Source organism: Gallus gallus, chromosome 2 (genome assembly GCF_016699485.2).
Source record: "Gallus gallus isolate bGalGal1 chromosome 2, bGalGal1.mat.broiler.GRCg7b, whole genome shotgun sequence".
In the NCBI taxonomy this organism is placed as follows: domain Eukaryota; kingdom Metazoa; phylum Chordata; class Aves; order Galliformes; family Phasianidae; genus Gallus; species Gallus gallus.
Window position 1 is genome coordinate 49152482 of NC_052533.1, and position 24493 is coordinate 49176974.

The 24493-nt window shown below is 39.7% G+C and overlaps 1 protein-coding gene across 2 annotated transcripts in view; it reads right to left on the bottom strand.

The window, feature by feature from the left end:
- AMPH (amphiphysin) overlaps window positions 1-24493 on the bottom strand; it is a 105778-nt gene that overhangs the window by 6722 nt on the left and 74563 nt on the right. Inside the window, exons 12-19 of one of the 2 annotated variants that reach the window (NM_001004398.2) lie at window positions 22354-22461; window positions 19142-19165; window positions 17535-17558; window positions 14876-14908; window positions 13454-13504; window positions 10995-11111; window positions 4258-4314; window positions 25-174 (exon numbers count right to left, since the gene is read on the bottom strand). In NM_001004398.2, coding sequence (NP_001004398.2) covers window positions 25-174; window positions 4258-4314; window positions 10995-11111; window positions 13454-13504; window positions 14876-14908; window positions 17535-17558; window positions 19142-19165; window positions 22354-22461 — 564 coding nt within the window. The remainder of the gene's footprint in view (window positions 1-24; window positions 175-4257; window positions 4315-10994; window positions 11112-13453; window positions 13505-14875; window positions 14909-17534; window positions 17559-19141; window positions 19166-22353; window positions 22462-24493) is intronic. The other variant, XM_015281553.4, reaches the window with a different exon arrangement.

The window sequence follows — 24493 nt, forward strand, 5'->3', positions numbered from 1 at the left end:
CCCCCACACAACAACATGAGGTACCTGAGAAACATCAACGTCCTTTTCTTCTCCCTGAGGTTTGTCACCTTCAGCAGCAGCCTCCTGTTCAGTGCGAACAGCACCCTCACCAGCTCCTGCTGCCACCACCACGCTGTCTTCCACTGCCACTGCCCCACCTGCAGCACTCACCACCTGCAGAATAAAAGGAGGAGAAACCTTTCAGGACATAAGCTGTGAATATCAGCTGGAGATATCCTGTGCTCTGTGATCTCCTTAGATGCTGCCAGCCCCTGGCTTTGGTTTCACTGGGATTTCTCCTGAGCCACCGGGGAGAACAGCGCTGGAAGCTGCCATCCCATGCCTGATGCACCATGTAGGGAACATAGGGGTAGGCTTGCACAACAAAGTTGAGTTACAGGTAGGAAAGGGACATTTACAAAACCTTCCTGTGAACATGTAGTAGAGTTTCAGATACGTATTGCTAGTGTAGGAAAAACTTCTCAAGGCTCATGTGTTTTTCATTGTCTTTTCTTTCTCACACATATACAACAGCCTCCTTCCACTGCTCTCTGAAACACTTATGTGACTGCATTCTCAGGGCTGATTTGCCTCCAAGCTGCATGGTGTGAGAAATTCCCCACAGGTTCATGGTGAGTTGAAGCTTGGCATTCTGTCAAGAGTCTGGAGGTCCACTGTGCTAGCGAAACTCTGTTCTTGGGAACAGGCTACAAGTCTTCTCCAGCTGCTATCTCCAACCTCTAGATCTGGACTACCTTCAAGAACATTGTCTTAATTAGATTCCTTTTGAACAGAGATGTGCAACTTGGGCTATATTAGCTGAAGGAAATATACTCTACAGCTGGATAAAGGTTAGAAATCTTCAGATGTCATCAGATGTCAGAAAAAAAAAAAAGTTAGCCCATAGCTAGGTCAGTTTTAAAAAAGAAAGAAACATAAATAAAGGCCCAAGTAGATTTGGTATGACTGAATCATTTGTCATCAGTCTGTGTTGAAAAGTTAGTATGCATTTTATTTCAGCTATTGAAAGGTGGATAGAAAAGTACCTTCCTACAGGTCATTGTTAAATCTTTCCTCCAGCAGAGATAATTTCTGTATCGCCCTAACTTTTGTGTTGATATATACTGGTATTTGTTTACAGTAATATACTTGAATTAAGTTTACTGTAGATTCATCTGAAGGCTTGGATGGTGAAGGTAAATAAAAAAAAACACATTCTGTCAATCCAATTAACTTCAGGAAATTTTTAACACTAAAGAAAAACCATTTTCTAGGTACCAACATCAAGCTATGTTTAGCAGAAATGTCTCTGATCTTCAGTTAACAGCCTGATGATCTGTTTTCTCAGTTTGATCTCCCATCAGTGAATGAGACTAATTCAGCTATCTGAGCTCAACTTGAACTACCTGCATTTGTTCATGGTCATTCTTCAGTCATTGTTTTTTAGCTATACCTCCTGCTAGTGACTGATATTAACTAATGTGATAAATAAATTCTTCTGCAGTCCTTGAAGGCAGAAAATACTCTAGTGTTTTGCAGAAATCACTGGAGAAGCTTTAGCTTGAACTGAAAATTCTGTTAGGGAAGGATGCTCTGTCACAAACAGAAGTAACATCAAAAGACATGGACAAATGTTGACATCTTCTCCTGTGACTTGTAAGGCATGCAAGCCTGTCTCTCGGAGTATTACCAATTTAGCAGTCTTGACCTAGGTTAGTATTCAAATAAATGGTGGGTGTAAAAGCCTTGGAAGAGACCAGTATAAACGAAGGGGAACGGAATGCATATCAGATTGATTTTATAACATGTGCTTCTAACAGCGTGCTGCAGAAATTGATCTTGTTGTCTGTTGTGATTAGGATCAACATTTCTTTTCTATTTATTGGATTTGTATAGCCAATTTTCTTGTACGATGGAGGAGAATTTTAATTTACATGAGTCAGCTCTCAAATAGTCAGCACTGAAAGAGTGATGCTCTCGCAGCCTGTAGCTGTGACTCACCGAATGTACAGCACAGGTTACAACTGTATATTTTCCGTGTCTTACAATACAAAACCGAAGCAAGATAGATTATTAAAAAATGGCTTTTACAAAAGCATGTGTGCTAGTGCTGAATGAATCTCACTATTAGCATCAGATGTCTTTGATTAAGAAGAAGAAAAAAAAACTAAAAAGAAGGAGACTTAATTCTGCTGAAATCAGGACAGCAAGAATCCCACACCTAGCTATAATGGGCCACGTACTTGTAGGTATTACCTGTCTTCATATTCAGAACCAATTCTACAAACCTATTTTCCATAACATTACATAGACTAAGAGTATCCTAAACTAGCTATCTACAGCAGTGTTACTGAAATTTGTACAGCCACACAGGAGAAAAAAAAACAAGGGCCATTCCATATAATGTAGGCTGTGATAAAAGAGCCACTTGACTTTTAATTGCAGTAAAAGTGAATGTTTCTTTACCCAGGATGCAGCTGATCCACATGGTTGGATAATCCTCTAATTAACACCACTGTCAGCTCAGTGCAATGCCACAGATTCAGCAGCAGCAAGAATGAGAGCAGGAAGAGGAGGAGAGCTACTGAGTCTGCAGCTGAGAGGAGGAACTCACTGAGCTCTCCCAATTTTCCAGAGCTGAGATATTGCTCCACGACTTGATTTAGAAAAGGACTGGGTAATTTTTATGACAGTCATAATTACAGCTAAGCCTTCTAATATAACATCAAGAACTAATTATCATGCTTTAGTGAGTGCACAAATTGCTTGCAAAGTCTTGGAAGGCTTTTGGAGTAATACTGAAGAACTGGTTACGAAAGTTGCATCAGAAGGACAACCCTCCAATGGAGCCAAAATATCAGCTTAGCAAACAGCTTGATCCCTGACAGCACCTCTTCTGCATTCAGTAATACTGCTCCTCTAAACAGGTTAAACTTACCAGAAAAAAAGACATCAACTTTACAAGGGCATGTAGTTTGGAAAACAAAGGAAAGATACCTTTCAAAGGCTTAGCCTTTGTGCTCAAGGGATAGCAAGGAATTTCTTGGCCCAGACTTGGTGATGATAAGACAGTGCTAGAGAAGCAGCGCAACTCACTTTTGCAGTGCATCAACACCAGTAGCCAAAGAAACTGGGTTTGATCTACCTCTCCCATCCTGTACATTCTTGTTACTATAATTCCCCTGGCTTCTACACAGCAGGCTGGTGAGGAGTATGGCACTAGTGAATCAGGGCTATGGGTTACAGGAAGAAAGCAGCCCATGGAAGTGGGACCTCATCCTGGCTCAGTCATGCTGCTCGGCAGGGACAACTGCTGGCAGCAAATCTCGCTCCCATGCAACACAGGGAAGCCATAGACGTATCCCACATTCCAGGAGGGCTAATGCCTATTTACAGCAGTGTAACAAACTCAAGCTTGGACAGCTGAACCTACCATGAAACCAAAATAAGTAGAAAACAGCTTATAATCTGTTTGTATATGTTATGGCACTAAGATAAATAACATAACCGAACAGTTCATCAGCTCTTTGAGATACAGATTCTAAGCAACTACCAATGAGGAGTAACAATTTCTTTCTCATTCCCTACTTCTTTTCCCACATTTAATATGCAGATCTTCTTCCTGTGCTGCTCTCTATGCACACTTGAACACATTACAGTTTCAATTATGTACAAAAGGATTCATAGTGTCTTGTCTTATATAAATACAACCATGCAACCCTTAGATTTCAACATGCCCACCTAAAGAGAAATTAAGTATGTCCCTGAGTTTTTCAGTTGCTTTGTAATTTACTTAATTCAATGCCAGATTTGTATTTTAGAAAACGATCTTGTAACATTATTTTCAATTGAGCTAGGAAAAATAAATGATGAATCAAAATTCCTTTTCTTTTTGTAAAGGTGTTTAGAGGAAGGCTAGGCAAACAAATTGAAGGAAAATGTAAAAGCTACTGTGAATCTATGCAGCATATTCTCACTTTACCACAAATGTCAATAGAAACAGCATTATACCACTTTTTGTTGATGGATTTGTATTGTTTTGTGTGCCAAAATATTTATCAGTCTATACTGCTGCAATAGTCAGTTTCTAAGCTAGGTCTTGCATTAAGTGAGAAATGTTCTAGTACCACAGCTGGGTCACAGTCATATTGTACTGGCTGCATATTGATAACATGCAAATGATATATATATATATTTGCCACGCTTCTCTTGAAGATATTAAAGCAAAACCATATTCCCGAGGCTGTTAATATGTACCTCGCTCTCTTTCTCAGCAATTCCAGTTGTCTCCTTATCACCTGCCTCGATACTCTCCTGTATAAAGAGGAAATATGGTCATCATCTTACTCATGCTGAGGGAATGACTGCAGAGAAATTGGCATTAATCAAGCTTAGTGGAAGAATGGCATGTATGGGATGCAATGAAATGAATGGTGGGAACTAAATGGGATAGTATACAGTGGTAAGGTTCTCACTGCTATATATCTGAAATAAAAGTAGCTATAAGATGAAAAGAAAAGAAAAGAAAAGAAAAGAAAAGAAAAGAAAAGAAAAGAAAAGAAAAGAAAAGAAAAGAAAAGAAAAGAAAAGAAAAGAAAAGAAAAGAAAAGAAAAGAAAAGAAAAGAAAAGAAAAGAAAAGAAAAGAAAGGAAGGGGAAGGGGAAGGGGAAGGGGAAGGGGAAGGGGAAGGGGAAGGGGAAGGGGAAGGGGAAGGGGAAGGGGAAGGGGAAGGGGAAGGGGAAGGGGAAGGGGAAGGGGAAGGGGAAGGGGAAGGGGAAGGGGAGGGGAGGGGAGGGGAGGGGAGGGGAGGGGAGGGGAGGGGAGGGGAGGGGAGGGGAGGGGAGGGGAGGGGAAGGGAAGGGAAGGGAAGGGAAGGGAAGGGAAGGGAAGGGAAGGGAAGGGAAGGGAAGGGAAGGGAAGGGAAGGGAAGGGAAGGGAAGGGAAGGGAAGGGAAGGGAAGGGAAGGGAAGGGAAGGGAAGGGAAGGGAAGGGAAGGGAAGGGAAGGGAAGGGAAGGGAAGGGAAGGGAAGGGAAGGGAAGGGAAGGGAAGGGAAGGGAAGGGAAGGGAAGGGAAGGGAAGGGAAGGGAAGGGAAGGGAAGGGAAGGGAAGGGAAGGGAAGGGAAGGGAAGGGAAGGGAAGGGAAGGGAAGGGAAGGGAAGGGAAGGGAAGGGAAGGGAAGGGAAGGGAAGGGAAGGGAAGGGAAGGGAAGGGAAGGGAAGGGAAGGGAAGGGAAGGGAAGGGAAGGGAAGGGAAGGGAAGGGAAGGGAAGGGAAGGGAAGGGAAGGGAAGGGAAGGGAAGGGAAGGGAAGGGAAGGGAAGGGAAGGGAAGGAAAGGAAAGGAAAGGAAAGGAAAGGAAAGGAAAGGAAAGGAAAGGAAAGGAAAGGAAAGGAAAGGAAAGGAAAGGAAAGGAAAGGAAAGGAAAGGAAAGGAAAGGAAAGGAAAGGAAAGGAAAGGAAAGGAAAGGAAAGGAAAGGAAAGGAAAGGAAAGGAAAGGAAAGGAAAGGAAAGGAAAGGAAAGGAAAGGAAAGGAAAGAAGTCCATGAGAATTAAAGCCTCTTAATTATATAGTGAAGCCCACACTGGAAGTGCTAATGTCAATTTTATTTACTTTTGCTATCAGTATTGTCATAAGAGCACCATACTGTACAAATTTTTTATTAAGCAACAACCCAGAACATGGCTGACCTTACAGTTTTCCAGCTACCTCAAATTTCTCCCACCCAAGACTCAGAATGTTCGCATTATAACCTGCTGCTGCCCCTGTAACTCACCAGTTTCCAGGAAAACTTTCTAAAACACTTCTTCCACACACGTTGGACTGCAACACATTTAAGGGGATTGTTCAAAGAAGTGGGTCACAAAGTTCATCAGTTTTTGCAGAATCACTTTTCTCTAGGTCCATACTCAGTTGTACATGCAGTGGGTGCCTGACATTTAAAACATTAGACATGTGTCAGTGGCTTTCTAAATCTGGCACCCATGAAGATGTTCAAGGGATCAATTGCTCTGAACAGTAATGGGCTCACCCTAAATAAAACTTTTCACAGCACAGATGATATCTAACACAAGTTCCCTTCCTGCCAAAGCTGTAAAACTGCATGAGTTCCAGGTTTTGGAAAAGAGGAAAAAAGGTACAATTTCCTAAACTCTGTGGGACAGTTGTGCTCCTGGTGATTTCCAATTCTACTGTAGCATTTGGGGATTCAGTCAGCAACATCCCTTCTGCTTGAGCTTGGATTCAGTTTTGGCTATTGCTTGGCCAAGATCAAGAGATTCAGGTCTAGTTTAGGTCAACAAACAGTCAAAATGGCTATAATTATGTCTCACTTGGAATACTTGGAAGTGCTTTTTTCTTCTGTTCAGTCTTGACTTCCTGCGGATTGCAGGATATTTCTAAAGATGCTTTTCAGAGGAAAAGTAAATCTAAGTCCCCTTATAGAAATCTCTTTCACTAATAAATTTTGAGGCTGCTTTGCAAACATATCTAGGTCGGATTTTTCAAAAGCCCTGTAAGGGTGAAGACATGTCATGCAAATCTATTTGAGGGCATGGTAGATCAGATTGCCATCTATAGCAACTGTGATAAGACCCCAAGTGCTCAGTCTCCAGCTAACTGCCTCCATACTCCTGCCAGACCAAAATTTGTACAAGTTTCAGCTGAAATGCTTGCATGTTACTTTTTTTAATAAAAGGATGCTGAGTTATATCCAAACTTCACATCACTCATGTGTTTTCTAATCTCATCTTCCAGTATTGCCTGCACTCACCTCATAAGACCCAGACATGTCCAGATGCCAGGGCAAGGCAGTTGCTGACAGCAGTGTTACCATGGAAACCCCTCACAGCTTTATCCTGTTAAAATTACGTTACATAACCTTTTCTTTTATATATATAGGATTAATTCTTCTGTGAAGAATGCTGTGAAGTCCTGATCTTTACATTATTTTTAAAAGAGACTGTAGAGGGTCTTAAACAGAAAAAACCCCCACAAGTTTCAACTGCAAAATATAATTATTCCTTACTCTAGCAAAGCATTCATGCTTGCTAAAGCATGTTGCTCTCTCTTTTTTTTTTTTTTTTTACAGGAGAGATAAACACAAATATTTCTATTGCCTCATAAAAGCTATGAGTCTAATGGCAATGGCGAGTTGGTACACAAACACTTTCCCAACTTTTAATATTAAAAAGTGCTGAATTTCTTCCAAAAACTGTATTTGGAAGTCAATTTGCCTTCAGAAATGAGCACTGTTCTATGTCAGGAATGTGTTTGTCCCTACCTTTCTGTTGTCAGTAACCTGGAAATTCTCTCCCATAAGAATTCCATTGATCAAGGTTACAGCTTGGGCCTCATTACAAAATTGGATGCATTCATACATATACTTTTAAATGAGGGCTCTTTTCAAACATAACTGCAAGCAAATTTTGTGGTAAAGAGAAAAGTAAGGAGAGTTGCCCTTACTTCTGAAGGATTATTTTGTACTAGTAAAATTAGCAGCATTGATCTTTTGATTAGTTAGGAGTCGGGATGGTAAGGGTGACCGACTTTTAGACGGGAAACATGGTAGTGCAATTTTTATTTTTATGCCATTCTAGGCATAAAAGTCTAGTAAATAGGATTACTAAAATCATGCCTAAGTAATGCTGCAATTCCATAAACTGAGTGAAATCTGCTTCTGCAGACTTAGAACAGAGGAACAGTATTCTACATCAGTTCTCTCCCATTTTTGATAGAAATAATGGCTTCATACTCCAATGTTGTACCTGTACTTGGCTCCATGCTCAGCTTTCAGACACAGTTGACCACTCTTCTATATCTGACCATTGGGCTGCTCTCCCAGATTATATTGCCTGCAATTTGGGTGCCATGAATTGTATCTACAGTGGGATTCAACCATAATTAGACATCTCTAAACTGAAGGCTCTTTCTTGGCCTCTGCTGTCATTGTTCAGTGTCTGAGAGAGCTTCCAGCTGGTAGTTTCATATATGCCTACACAAAGCTTTGAAAATCACTGTATTTAGCTGAGTGTCTGACTGATTTAATGAGAGAACATTAAAGTCCAGGCAAGCATCAGATCCAAAGGACAAAAAGGCTCTTTTCAAACCAATGAGCATACTGGAAGTAAAAAAGCTGATCTCTGAGCAATGCTGTGAACTCTGGGTGCGGCATTTCACAGATAGGAGAACAAAATAACAAGACTTCCTAAGATTTCTCTTTGTTATTCTGTACACTTGTCATCTTTGCCTCAATTTGAAAAATTGATGTGGTGAGAGGGATATTACTATTTGCAACTGAAATCAGTGGTTAATAAACGATATCTTTCAGACTGCATCCTTTGGATTTTACATAGTACGGAAATAAGGAAACAGAACATTTTCTGTGGGCAAAAGTCCATGCAAGAAGGACTTTTTACCATGGTTTGCTTCAGTTCTTCTGGTGCATGTGGTGATTCTGTCCCTTTAGTTGTGAAACATTTTGTTCCCTGTAATCAAAATAAGAATCAACGGTTGCCAGCATCTAATAGAAATTTTATTTGTTCTGTGGCACTGATGGACCAAGACAAGAACCTGTAATAAGATTCCATGTAGCAATTACTATGAGCTCTTGGAATTAAGTGTTTGGCAGTACTGTTCAGGCAGATTATGAAACTGTAAGTAACAGATCTCGTAACTCCTGAGCAGAGAATTGTTCCCTATCCTCTGGACTACTCTCTCCTCAGTTTAAACGAAAGCCCTACCAGAAAATTTACTCAAAGCTCCTGCATCAACTAACAAATGCCACACATTCTACGAATTAATGCGTTTTGACAGTAAATTTACCACAGAAATTGTGCTGATTAGTGGCTGTCACCACAAACTGGAAATTACTAAAATCAATAAAAGATTCCTATCAGAAAGATATTATTATTTTATCAACTCCTTTTTAAGTAAGTTGTCACTCATAAAGTGAATGAATACTGAACTACTGGTGAGAAATGACGTTTCCATATTTTGCAACTCAGTAAAATTTTCCTTAGCTTTCATCATGGTTGTTGTTAATCCTCATGTTCAAGACTCTTCTTTGCAAGTCCTGGATAGCAATTCCTGAAATAATAGCCCCTCGGAGCCAAATGAAGAATGATTCTACTTCTGAATTTTTAAGAAATCAAAACTTAGCTTATTTTCCTAGACATCTCTTCCAAATTGGTAAAGACAACTTCGTATTCTAAAGGTAACGAAAAATGAAAATAAGCCTAGTCAAAACTGTCTTACTTCTATTTAATGCCTGTGACCTTCTTCCTGGAATGCCACTAAATTGCCCATCTCTAACACTGTGTTTCTCTCCCCACTCCCAGTAGCTCTGCAGCCATTTGGAGTATGAAAGAACATGAACTGAGAATGCCTCAGAGATGGTCAGGCAGCAAAACAGGTCACAGGAAAAGGCCAATGAAAGGATGAGTGGTGCTGCACTCCAGCCTGTCATTTAATTAGCACCTCAGACACTGAAGATTTTAGAACTTTGTCTATACTTCCATCACAATTTTTCATTCCTTCATGAAATCCTTACAGAAAAAAACAAATTCAAATCATACAGAAACAACCTTATAAGCTTCTTTGATATCTGTTCTTCACTTTATTTACTGCCACTCAGTTACGAGAAGAGACCTCCTGACCAATGACTTATGTCCCATCCTTCCTCTACTCACCATCCTTTCTTTCTTCTTTATTCCAAACCATCAAATTTACTCTGTCTATGAAGGATTTTCGACAACAGTCTGACAGAACAATGTGCTTCAGATAGGCAGTTTCATTGTTTGCTTTACTACAGAGTTGACAAGTTATTATGGTGATTTATATCAACTCAAAAGAAAACATGCATAGGGGAAAAGCCTGATCTCTGCAGACCTTTGTTTGAGTCTTTGTTTGAGTATGTTATTACAAGAGGATGATGCTGAGGTCACCTGCTCTAGTGTTTCCTATGGACGTGAACAAGAAGTAAATGAAAATTAAACATACTCAATATTCAAGTTTTAATTAGAATCAAATCCAATTCATAATTCTAGGGAACACATTGGGATTGCTTTCCTCTACCATTATGATGCTGCTGCCACAGGTAGGAATCCACAGAGAATAGGAAGGATTAGACAAAGACAGGGATCATCCTCCCTCTCCCTCAAAGTTCTCCAGAACAGCATGCCGAAAACTATCCCCATTTCCATCTGCAACATATTATTTTTACTCTGTTAGGAAGATAGGAGCAAGGGACAAATGATAACTAGGTGGGTGCTGCAACTAAAGCTCAGCCTGCCTTTTCATATCCTTTGCATTTGATACCAGTTTTTAATCCAGTGACACAGTTGGAACTATCCAGGCAAAATCATCTATCTGTCTTTGAGAAGTTATTTAAACTACAGCTGTACTCCAGATCCTTCTGCTGAAGACAGTTTGCGTGGTATCATGAGTGGCTTTTGTAGTGATCCAGCACCACCAGCAAACAACCAACCGGACACTGGTTGAGTAGAGGCTTCATACTGTTTCCAAGCCACTCCTCAGTTCTGTTTGTATGCTTTCCTAATGCTGATCCCCTATGTTAATGACATCAAGCAACCTGTAGTCATCAATAAATGTCACAATAAGGCTTGTAGTGCCTGAGCCATTAGCACTAGCAGGAATGTGAAACACAATCAGCTCCGCAGACAAATCCATGCAGTGCCATAGTATCTGCACATCTGATAAGCCTTTTGTTGATGCTCTGCACTGACCTGTTACTGCCTATGAAATCACAACCATTCAGGTGAACTTCTGGCTAAAATGCCAGTCTTAAGAGGAATGACATTTTAGGACCAAAAGGAGCAAGTGTTGCTGGAGAGGCATGCTGTGACACAGCTGGGTGCTGAAAAAACTAGCCATGATGAAGAATGGTGAGGATGGCTGAAATACAGCAGGCACATTGACTGTGATGAGAGATGGCTCAGATGAGGCTAGGAGATGGGCATGGGAGACAGATCACTCACCGCAGCCTGCTCTGTTGGCTCATCTGGCTCAGCAGGGATGACCTCCTTTTCCACAACAGCAGCAGTAGGGGTTTCCTCGACCTTGAGTTCCCCAAGTGGAGCTTCTTCAGCCTCAGTCTTTTGTTTTATTGATTTTTAAGTAAACAGTGGAAAAATTGTTGAGCAGCATGTGATAGTAGGAAGGGAAGAAGAGAATGGGAACTCTGCCTGTTATTATAGTGCTGCTTCACTCCTGGCAGACTCAGTCACACAGGGCTTTGCCGGGAAGAGGACAACCTTACATTACTAATTAACATCTACAGAGCATCTTCATCCTCAGTGTCCTGTACATGAACTGAGTCAGTCCTATATGCCCCCATTGCAAGGAAAATGAGTGCTAGCTTCTTGAGTTATTGAAAGCAGCAGCAGAAATGGGGTAGAAGCAACCAGTTTGCTCATAAATGCTCTAGAAAGTGAGGGCAAAGTGAGGAGTGTCCCAAATTATGACTTCAAACATGATTTTTTAAAATTATCCCCTATCCCCCTAACTCCGCTTGTACTCAGACACTTTTCTGTTGAATGCAGGAAACAATTTACAGACTCGAACTGTTTTCACATGCACGTAGGTTAAGTACTGACTGCATATATTCTGACAGTGTGAAAATCATAGAATCATAGAATGGCTTGAATTGGAAGGGACCTTAAAGACCATTCAGTTCCAACCCCCCTGTTGTGAGCCACCCATTAGATCAGGATGGCCAGGACCCAGTGGTATCCAGAGCTTCTCTGGGCAGCCTGTTCTAGTGCCTCACCACTTTCTGAGTAAAAAAAAGTCATCCTTGGTTTCTTTTTAATGCTTATCTCTTCCTGAGATCTCGGTCACCTACAAAGCATCGGTTTATCAGCCATGCTTCTGGAATTCCTACCCTTTAAAATTCTGGCCTATGCTTGTTCTTCAGCAAGTGTATCTAGTAAACATCACCAGTCCTGCAAGATGCTTGGTCCTGTAGCAAAACAGCTCCCAGCAAAAGTACTATTTCTGCTAGAGACATAACCTTGCAAATACATACACGCTAAAGGAGAGAGCTGCAAGCTGTGCTCAGCATATTCCATTTATAAAGATGGCTGACTCAACCAGATAAAATAACCCCAATAGATTAATTTGCCATGAACAAATTGCTTAGCATAATATGAACCTCAAAAGCTATTTAGCTGCTTTGCAGTTGATAAGATGCAGCTGGTTAGAAGGTCTTCTATAATGAAGAGACAGCTTCCATGAAATTCTTAAAAAATACTAAAATCTTCTCCTTAATATTTTTCAGAAAACAAAACAAAACCAAACCACACACACACACACACACACACACACACACACACACACACACACACACACACAAAGCCAACGAAAACCCACCACCAAAACAAAACATATCCTTTCAATTGTTTTCTCACATATTCCTTTTGCAGGCTTATTTCTAATGAGGTATAGAGAAGTCTGCCTAAGCAAGACCTTCAGGATTTGGCATAGAATAAAGAAACATTCATTATATTATACCACACTGTGCAGAAGTCTGTCTCGTGTGATAATAACAGTTCCAAGGAATTTCACAAAGAAAAAGCATGATTGAAATGAGAAACAGAAGACAGATTTATCCCAGGTAAGATGGCTAATGAGTTTCCTGGGGCTTAATACTGGAAGAAACTTTCAGGCTTAAAATCACAGGTAATATGTTATAATGCAGATTGTACTGATGTGCTTTGAGTCACTGTGGACAAGCAGTCTTCAGACTACTTACCACATTTGAACTACAAATAAAAATACTAAAAATGCTCTCAGGGTATTCAATAACCATTCTAAACACAGGCACCACAAGAGGCATACAAAAGTCACATTAAATAATATTCAGTATCACTCTTCTGCTCTTAAGAAACTGTAGCGTTCACCCAGCAATGCTGCTACTCCATATCCTTAATTCAGGCTAACCAAAGACAGTAAGAGAAACTAAGAAACCACCAAAGCATGATCACTTTCAACAATATTCCCACCCCTTAAAAGACTGTACCTACTATTAATAAAATGTGGAAGATAGATAAAGCTATAGTAATATTAAAGGTATGTATACCGACATTACATGTGAGCACTTCCTTGCTGTACGCTGGACCATAGTACTCATTCTTGATGTTTCTTAAGTGCAATAAATAAGCAAACTGTTTGACTATTGACTTCAAAAATCACAAGTATATTAGGGCATCCTGTTTTTCTTTTTTTGCAGTGCTATCCTTGTAAAAGACTATGAGAAAGTAAAGATTTACAGCTACAATGGTATACCCACCTATTCTTTCAGCTTAAGATTTCATGAATGAGAGGATGAAATACACCCATATCTTTGTACAGAGGAGCAAATATTTTTGTACAAAGAAAAAAAACAGTACCCTTTTTTTACACAACATTTAGAAAGGAAGCAAAATCCACCACTTACCAGTGTCTCTGTCACATTCTCATTTGATTGCACTGCAAATGCAGCGGTATCCTAGATATAGAAAATAAAAACAATAAAGCAACAATATTTGACATGGGATGTATCTAGAAAGACCTGATATTTTATGACTTACTCAGGTGTAACCATCAGTAACTGAACTTATATGGGAAAAAAAATATCTAAATAGGTATGAATATTAATATTAAAGACTTTCCTTTTTCAAATGTGCTCCACAGTTCTAAAATGTTTTAAGTTATTCCTATCAGTGAAGAATCCTTCGCTGAATACAAGTGAATTGCAGGGACTTTGCTTCAGGCACACTGCACTTCTAAATAGCGAATGCCAAAATTTTACTATTCCAGGCTGCATGTGCACAGGGAGTACACTAGCTCTAATTTACTTACACATCCTCTTGATTCTGGGCTTTTATGTGAATAGCGCATACACTGCTAAGTAATTAGAGATGTGAAGCTTCATATGCATTAATCAGGCACAGAAGCTGAGAACAAATTTTCCAACGTCTTATTCAGAAACAATTAATTTGGAAAATGTTTATGTTTGTTCCTACTGTGAAGGAGAGGGATCAGATTTTTATTTCACCCCAAGGTGAACACTTTTCCTTAGAGAAAGTGGTGGCAGCTTTGTATTTTAGCCCTTCCCTCTGAATACTTTACTAATGTAAAAGGCCTGTAGCAAAACTAGTAAGCACTGACAGACTCATTTTCAGCTTTGCAGATGCCCAGCTATTTTTGTGTGTATATCTAAAAAATGGTGTGCAGGGTATGCTGTGGGTAAGCCAGTCTCTGAAAGGCTGCTGGAATTGAAGAAGGCCCCAGGTTATCTGCATTATCACTTGGGATGGTGGCCCTGGAATTTGAGAGCGTGAACACGTTCTGCACTGCTGCAGTACCTCATGCAGGTTCTCAGCATTATCACAGAAGAAAATAAACAACTCAGATTTAATTCCCAGACTAAAACATATTTTAAATGAAAACAAAATTGCAGAAACAAATAAAACTCATTTCATATATAAATACATAAATACATAGAGTCACTGAACATGTGTGAAAGCTATGAGGAAGCCATGCTTTACAGGATTTTGAGATTATTAGAAAAATAAAAAAAAAAGAGAGCAATAAAAATACTAATCCAGTTCTTTTATATGGAAAATAAGAAGACGGTCCTGCTAAGCTAGTGGGAGATTTCCAATTAAATTCAGTTAGGCCAAAAGTGCCAAGAATATTAGCAACCTTCTAAGATCATCTAGGAATACTTTCTGAGGGCGGAGAAGTTTAGGATTTGTGTCAGTATGACATCACTGTGCAGCTGGTCTGTAGAGCAGAGTCTACAAAACTGTGCAGCCAGTCTCAATCTCTTCCTAACAGAACAGTAAAAATCTCTCAAAATTTGCTTGTTTCTTACCTGTGCAAATCCATTAAATGCAGTGCTGGATGCCTAAGTAGAAGTGAAGATCAGAACAAATTATCATTTGTTTACTAAATGAGAACATGGATAAAACATTTCTATTTGCAAAATAAAAATAGGCCAGACATAAAAAAAATAATAATAACAAAAGGAAGGGCAAGGCAGAAAGATACTTGATGACAGTACTATCTGATAACAGATTTCACAGGCTTAAAGAGAGCACCAAAATGAAAAGAAAAAGCTGAGTGACTTAAGTAACTTTATAAAAAGAAAAAAGAAAAGACAGTAGATGCATTTAAAATTATACATATAAAGTATAAAGGCTGTGAGACACCATGTGCCTTCACAGTGTGAAGCTTCATTCACCTTTTTGAAATGCATTTTTGTCAGCCTGCTTCATTACATGGCTGAAGGGCACCACAATATGAACAGTTGCGTGACAATTTTTTGAAAAAGAATTGCAAGGGCTTAGGAGGGGTAGCGGGAAACACACAGACGGATTGGTTTTAAACGACAAGGTTATGCATGACCTAAGGAACTCTTTGTCTAGACTAGGCTACACACTGGGGTAGGTACCTCTTCTTTATCAGCCTCAATTTCCTGGTACAACAATCCATATCTCCGGTTAGCAATTTCATCTTCAGATAAATCTGAGTTGTTGGTCTCATTGTCTTTAGGACTAGTTGAACTCTCGGTGCTAGCATTTCGGGAATTTCCCATTTGAAACAGAGCCAAGGGTCTAACTGTCTCATTGCTAAGTCCAGTATTGCTAACGCTTTCCTGCTTCCCAGGCAAACCTTGTTTTATTGGTTCCTCCTGATTTTTATTGCTTGTGCTTACACTTACTTCTCCCCAGATGTTATCAGTCCCTCCCAGGTCCTGTGTAGACCACTTATCACTAATGCCTGACCAAGCATTTTCCATGTTACCTTCCTCTGAGTCTTGTTGCTTGGGGAAAAAAGGCCAATTATCCAGTCCATTGGCTTGGCCATCTGACATATTAGAAAACCCCCAGGAATCATTAGTAACTGTTGGATCCCAGTTTGCCAGCCAGGGGTCTGTTTCCAAGGTTTCAGAAACACCACTGCTATGAGGATGCTCTTCAGTGGCTGCTGCTGCTGCCCTACCTGTCATTTGGTCTTCTTCATTATCTAGGCAAGGATTACGACACATTGTGCTAGCAGCATGAGGTGTTTCGGGTATCAATGCCCATTCTTGTGGGCGCTCTTTGTCATCAGCAGCTTGACTTTCATTGTTAGCACTACCATTTGGGAGGATGCTGATGCTACCATCTTCGGCTTCTTTACCAGATTCTTCTGCATTGAACAATTCAGCATCACAAATAATGTTTTCAGTATTTGTATGGTTCTTTTCTGCGTGGTCAGTGACCATCACATTTATACCCTCTGTGGATAGATTCTGTCCAGTAACATTGTCAGCTTGGTTTAAGTCATCCTCAAGTATTGTTTCATGGTCCTGATTCCAGATACCAAAGACTCTCTCAGGTTCATTGCCAATGCTTTTTGTAGTTTTACAGCTGTCCACTACTACTTTGTTCCCATCTTCCAACCCTGTGCTCAGTAATGGTTTTTTGGAATCTGTCTCCTCAGTGACATTTACTCCTTTGAATTCTTTTTCCCTAGGGATTTCTAGGTTAGCAACACTAGCTCTTCCAGCTTCCCCATTGCTAACTTCCAACTCATGTAAATTGTCTACCTCAGTGCTGACTGAAGTTTCACACTCTGACTTAGCTAAGCATTTATGAAGCTCTGCCTCACTATTTCCTTCCATTTCACCACCTTGCTTTTCCATTTCCTCTGTACTTTCTATCTCCTTGTAGTTAACAGCTCCATTCTCTACCTTTTCACTTGGCTTGACACCTGCCCACAGGGATTCTTCTTCCTCGTGCTTTTCCTCTTCCTTTTGCACATCACATGAGAGGGGTTTATCCAACAAGCTATCAGTTCCCAGGAAGGGTGTCTCAAAACCAGTTATGTTCTCTAAACGCTGACTGGTTGTCACATCTTCCCATGGGATCTTCTTAGCATCCAACAGGTCCTCCAGCGAAGTCCTCTGGTTTTCATTTTCTGAAGCAGACCCTGGTGCAGCATCCTCCTGCTGACCTACAGTAGGCCAAACACTAGGAGGTAGAATACCCATGGATTCACTTGAGGTTTGCTCTGCCCCAGGGAAAAGCAAAGAACCGCCTGTAGTAATTTCCTGGCTGACACTGGGTGTGCTAACATCTAGGCCCCAGTTGAGTGAACCTAGATCAGTTTGGGATCTGTTAACATCTTCTGATGACCCACTGTTAGGGATTTCCTCCATGATCAGGTTACACAGGGAAAGACTTTTTGAAGAATCAGGCTTTAAGCAGACAGAAAAGCAAAGAAAAAACACAAGATGAAAAAGATAAAGGCGGACTTGATGAGAAAACACAAGATTCATATTTTACTTGAGCAATTTTAATTTAAAGAATGAAAGTGACTAAATTAAGCAGTTTACGGAAAAGCTATGTGGTTTGCAACATTTGGAGGCAGTAGACTGCAATCTAGAAGAGCAGCACTGATAGACAAAACAAAAAACTATATATTACATCACATTGATTAAAGCATGCATATAGAGCAGTTGTGATTTTGGGTGGAAGTTTGCTTACCGGTTGCACCAATTCACTTGTTGTCTGTACAGAAAAAAACATTTAAAACACAGAAAACAAGAATACAGTTGTTGTTGTTGTTACTAGAGCAGCAGTTCATTAATTATCTGTTCTCTAACTAGCAGCAGTTACCAAACTGGTGTAGGGAAGCAACAAAGGGTCCTTTCCTGCCACTCCGGTGAACGCTAAGGACAGACTCCTGAATTTAAGCCTTCTAGCCACTGGACTACATTAGAAAAGAAGTTCACTGAATATTTATCACACCTTGTTTTCCTCTGAGACCCACCGACTTTTTTATCACAGGTACTCTCAATAGAAAGGAGGAATCATTCCATGACACAGCAAAGAAGGAAGGAGGCAACACAAGTGGTGGCAGTGGACAGCTCTGATACTCCATCACTGTGCCATGAAGAAGCATTTATAGCCTCACACACACTGTGGCATCAAACCACACAGCCAGCTATCTACACCACCACTTTGAAGAGATACAAATGCTAGAAGGAAGATCAACAACTATTCTGCACTCAAAATTATGAAAAACACTGTAAAGGTTGAGTAGCCTTAACTTCAAATATTTAGCTGTGTAGCTCAGTAGTTTCATTTTTGGTTTTAACTAGAGGAAATAGGAAAATAATCATATTGTAGAATATATATATATAATAGTAACATGCTGTAAGTAAACCTGTGAAAAGAAGAAATTGATAAGAGATATGTAATATTAATTGAAAATTATAAATTTGAAACCCTTCTGGGTTATTTTAGCTGGTCTAGATTTCGGCAAACTTGAAATTTTGGCTAGTCTGCATACATGACTCTTCTTTTCAGACTTCTTCTAAAACATCCCAATAGAAAGAGATGAGCACTTAATACACATCACACATGCTGTATGTTCACAAGACAGTGCTGCAAATCTGAATCCATGAGAAGCATCCACAGATTTCTGTGTTAGATGAATTTGCAAAAGGTCAAAAAAGGGTCTTTGAGGCTGCATGTCAAGTCAATCCAACTATCTTCATGACACAAAGGCAAAAGAAAGCTCTCAAAAATTAGCTGTTTTCTTCCTGCAGATTACTGTAATTGATTAGACACTAGGAGGCGGAAGGAAGTATTTCTGCAGTTTCCTAAAGCAGCAGCTGCCTTTGTGAGTAACTCCAGTTCACTGTATGCGAACTATGAAAAGAACAAGTCAGATTCTCTCTTCACTCCCAAACTGTGAAAAAACAGGTGCCCATTTTGTTTAAATCCTACTGGTTAAAGGAACTATGTCTTCAGATAATTAAGAGAGGTAGTTAGCATACATTCCTACACTCTAAAAACTACATAACATATGTGAATAAAAGCAGCAAACCCTTACCTATAATGATTGTGAATGTTGTTAGCCTAGATTTTAAACATGATTTAGGTTTTGTAGGCCAAGCAACAGTGATTCTTTTTTTCTGCTTGTTTTAATAGATCCCAGGTGGCTTCATGTACTTTAAAGTACTTGTTCTGGTCTGTAAATTCTTTATTTTGGCTTTTGGGGAAAGTGTTATAAATCTGAGTTGAGAGCATTACAAAATCAGACGCACAAAAATATCCCAGTTCACAATGATAAATGTCAGTCTTACCGTCCACAGATCCCATGGCAATGTCTGAAAAAAGGAGAGGAAAAAGATGCTTTTAGAAAAATACTGCTTATATACTGTGTGTTTGATATGTTACATAACTAACATGAGAGAAGAACATAAAAATACACATATTTATAATATATATATTTTATATTTGAGTGCATGTGAGCATATTCGCAGAATATGATTTTTGGTTAAGTAGAATGAGCAGTATGTGGTATTTTCCACTTCAAAGCAGTAGCTGTTTTCCAGTGGACTCATATCACTGGGTATTTGAATGATAAGTACATTTTGAACTGGTGATTCTGAATGACATTCAACAGGTACAGGAGTGCCCACAAGGTATAAGCTTTAAAGAGCTTACATAGGTCAGCATTTTTAGCCAGTTAAGAAATGATTCTGCTATCCACTGAGAACAACTTATTCAAGTTCTTAAACACAAGAAAAGAAAACTGCATACTTTTTGGGGAAAGAAAACAAAAGTGTTGATCAATGTTTTCATTTTCTTGTCCAGTCTGTTAAATAACCAGTATTAATGACTTTTCAACAGAAGAGCCAAATGGACAGATGAAAGCAGAAAAACAGGCGTCAGGTCTATTTTTTGAATGGTCTGAGATACTTTGAAACACATCTATTATATTCACATCTACGTTAAAGTCCATGAAAGATAAAAACTAGAGATACTCATGAAGTAAAATGTAAAATTGTTCCTGAAACATTTTCATATCTTAAGTGTTACATCTAACACTTGTTAAGAGAAAGGATTGCTGCATTTATTTTCTTTTCTTAACTTTTTTTTTTTTAATGACTACAGAATGGCTCTCTGAACAACCTTTGCTTTCACTTTCACAAATAAAAGACACAGTAATAAATCTTTACTCAGATATACAACAAATTAAAATCAACATCAATTTCTCATTGAGTTTAATTTTGTTTATGTCCAGGTGTGTGCTTCCTCTGTGTTGGTGTAATTCATAAGAGCACCTGCTTACTCTGGCATCACCTTGTCAGATGAACATTCAAACTTTAAGGCAAAATAATATCTCTTTTCTAATAGCCTTAACTGATGCAAACCCCAGACATCCTACTGACTTTCAGGGAAGGACACTGTTCATTTTCATTTCTTCATTTTTCTTTCAATGCTCACAAGACAAGAGGGAGTGAATACACTCAAGGAAAGGCGAAACAAACCATAGCTAGCAAAATGAGGTGAGGGTCAGCCACATTTAGAAAGGACACTTCGGAAGCATTCATAAAAACAGAAAATCAAGTGAGGAAGGGCAGGCTAAGGCTCTCTTACTGTGATCTGATCACAGTGGCAGAGCAGTGGAGGGAAGTAGTTGAACAATCAATAGGGAAGTCATGCCTGGCCTCCCAAGGCATCGTGGCACAGACAACTCCTGCCTTCAGTTCACTACCTCAGCACAGTTTTCTGAAGGGAAAAAATCCACAACTGAGGCAAAACCAGTACACATATAGAAAGAAGACTTCAGGCTGACTTAATCTCCTTGGACAGGGGTCTCCAAATACTGCAGTCACAGACATCATTCTGTCTATGATTCAACTGCAGCGACGCTGTCATATCCAGTGGGACCGAAACTAGACTGTAGGGCTATCCTCTCTGCTTAAAGACATGGTGCTCTGACTCATCCACACACTCTTGTGGTTGTTAACCACTTTTTCTCACATATATTTATTGAGATGAAAGGTGGAAGAGATGGAAGGTGCTCAGTGAATGCTTCCTGTGTACCCAGATGAAATCTTATAATGTACTTTTCTACATTTAATTATATTCAGTTCTTCATGGCACAGTTGAACTTAAAACTATTTTTTTTTTTCATTTAAACAATAAACTCTGCAATCTGTATAGTATGATGTCAAGACAAACATATTCTGCCACAACAGTTAATTTTCTGGGAAGTTTAATTATTCCACTGCTCTCATCAGGTTTATTCAAGACAAGCTGAAAGGGTAGAGATAGCAAAGGCAAAGCTAGAATTTTCTGTCACTGCTGAGTGCCAAGACATTATTTCTTTTCTTTTCTTCTTTCCAGAAAGCAAGAAAAATGACAAGATGCACAAAGCCTCTATTATAATTAAACACTCATAGCAAAGAACAATGAGAAACTTCCGTTGATGTTTGGAGTGCTGACAGAGCACTGTTTTTCTAACAGTGCATAACCCATTAGAGATCAGTACAGATCTCATTATATAACTAGGACTGTATACCAAATAAGAAATTAATTAACCGAGATCAAGGACTTCCTCAGCCTTAAAGCTCCTTGTCTGCTCACTCCTTTCCTAGTGCTGCATTACTGAACAGCTTATTAGTCTTCTCATGTCTTGCAGTACAAGCTAGGTTAGTGATAGCCACAGGGATAATAGGTTTTGCTAACAGTGTGTTAATATTACTTCCTTGTCTGTGTACAGTGCAGAGCTCCAGCTCTGTTGGCCAGGGAAACTACCATAATATCAGCCCTAAGGATAGTGAGGGTGAGTTCTAAATCTTAAAATAGCAGATGTCGGGTGCTTTAGGGCAAGTCAAAGCAACTTTCATATGTTCTTTTTTTTTTTTTTTTTTTTTTTTTTTGTTAATGTATTGCTGGGAGAAACTACCATGGCAAATATTATTGTAGAACACAGAATTCTTTAACACAGCATCCTGCAAGGGAACACGCTATTTCATTCTTTCACTTTCCACGAGATTAGGTTGGAAATAGATTTATGGAAGCAAAACCACTCAGATCATATCTCTTGCTTGGTAAAGAAACTCCATCACAGCAAGCAATTGCATGTTGACTCCGTAAGACATAGGTCCCCTGACGTCTCTTTCCACTTTTCAAAGTCTCTTTGACATGAAATGTCAAAGCTGGCTCAAAGTCTTGGGAAAAGAGGCATCAAGGATTACAATATTAGCATTAATAGTTGTTCTAAAGATGGAGAGTAATGGTATGCCAAAGACAAGGCTGACGTACCAGTAACCATTCTCACTAGCAGGCATCTCATTTTATCACCTATTTCCTCTTCTTTCAGTACATCATCAAGTACAGGGTTAGTGAAGGGGAAAAATATATGGCTGATGAGCTTCTCAGGAAGGTCAAGTGCTTCAGACACTATAGACACACTGCTCTTAAGTACATCATGCAAACCTTTGCTACCTAACACAGGGCTTTGCATTTTTATGCTGTGCCTGTCTCAAAAGCAAAGTGATACCTGAGACATCGGTGAATGAGTTACTCCTGTTGATACAACTTCTGGCTTGAAAGGGTCGAAGTCCAGATCTAGCAAAGATTCCACTTTCTTAGTTTCAGGAATTTCATTCTGTTAGAAGAGAAAAATAACCCTTGAAAAAAAAAAAAAACCTCTAAAAGTGGTCCCAGGAAACACAATATTAAAAGGTCCAAGAGAAACAAAAAAACAAAAGGCAAACAAACAAAAAAACCCAATAAATTTTCAAGCTGAAGTGCAAGCAAGGATGGGAGGAAGCTCTGAAGACTTTCCTGAACTTTTAATTTTATTTTCACGAGCTACATTTTTATGATGCCTTTGTTTTCTGCGTAGTGCATCTTTGCCTTTTCAGGCTAAATGAATTGTAGCCCTCTTGAAAAAGTGCCAAGTGTTCACTGTTTGACTGTGAAGGCCATTTTAAGTGTTCTGAGTCAGACACCAAAACTAAAAAACTGCATAAATTGTATCTAGTGTCCTTACATTTTAATGTGTGAATCTCTTCCCAAATACAAATATTACTCATAAGTCAATTAAGGAGGACATAAATGCATTTGAATTAAATTTCAGTTCTGAACATACATAAGAATTCAAATTTATTGGTGCACTGAGCACTGAACTGTAGGAAACATCTTACGTAACTAAATAAATCTGGGTACCTTGATCTGCTCTTACAAAACTGGATTACACGATAAAACCTTTTTTTGTTTACAATTAATGAATTAACCAAGGCCTCTGAGGTCACTGTAAATATCTATATTGGTTCAATGGACTACAGATCTTTCCCTCTGCAAATTAACATGAGCAAATAATTACTACGCATCAATGCAAAATATTATTTTTAATCAGTGTGAGACTATAGCTGAGATATAATTATCACGAATGATAAATATTCTGGGCACATGTCTTAGTAACAAGGCTAGTTCTGCCTGCTGCTAGTTGTTCAGTGTTTATTAAACAGTGAGAGAAGCTTGCCTTCGACGTATAGAATATGCAGGTCGTAATGAATTAGACTGCTATTTTGAAAAGTGTTCAGATTGGAAATGGTACCACTGGATATAATTTGTACACACACATTCATATGTAATCTCACAAGAGAAAGGTAAAACAGAGTCAGACCAAAAGGGCACACAGTCCAAACTCCTACCCCTGACTATCGCTGAAGTATGAAGCAGGGGAAGGCTGCAAGAATAGATCAGTCGTAAGAACAACAATGCCAAGAAATAATTGGACTCCAATTACTCCGTTCTAAGCTGAAAATGGCTGTAAGGTGGGAAATTTGGAATTAAGGCAGGAGAGTAGCCCCATAGAAAGGGATCTGGGGGTGCTGGTTGATGGCAAGTTGAATGTGAGCCAGCAGCATGCCCTGGCAGCCCAACGGGTCAACTGTACCTGGGGGTGGTGCATCAGGCCCACACTGCCAGCCCAGTGTGGGAAGGGCCTCACCTTGAGCACTGGGCAGTTTGGCTGCCACAGTATAAGAAGAACATGAAACTGTTAAGAGAGCATCCAAAGGAGGGCTACGAAGATGGACATGGGTCTAGAGGATAAAGCGTGTGAGGAGGAGCTGAGGGGAGTCCTTGTGACGGCTGCAGCTCCTCACAGGGAGCGGAGGGGCAGCACTGAGCTCTGCTCTCTGTGACAGTGACAGGACTAAGGGAATGGCATTGAGCTGTGTCAGTGAAGGGTCACGTTGGGGGTTAGGAACAGGTGCTACACTGAGATGGTGGTTAGGCACTGGAACAGGCTCACCAAGGCAGCGATAATGGCACCAAGTTGCCAAAGAGCTTTTGAACAGTGCTCTTGGGCATAGAGGTTGGGTGATGCTGTGTGGAGCCAGGAGTTGGACTCCATGATCCCCGTGGGTTCCCTCAACCTCAGGATATTTTATGATTCTATGAGACTTTAGGAGAAGGGAGTATAACTTTGCATGCCTTATTTTATATTCTTCCCTTGCCCTCTGTCTTTGTACACTGGTGATGACAGATAACTGGTATGACCCATTGACACTGGTGCTATGTTCTTACACTTCAAAAGGTCAAAACCAAAACAACCCTCCCCACCAGTGGCCTGTGCTGTGTTCATTCTCCTATGTCTTTCATTTGATGTGTTTAGATTTTATCACAAC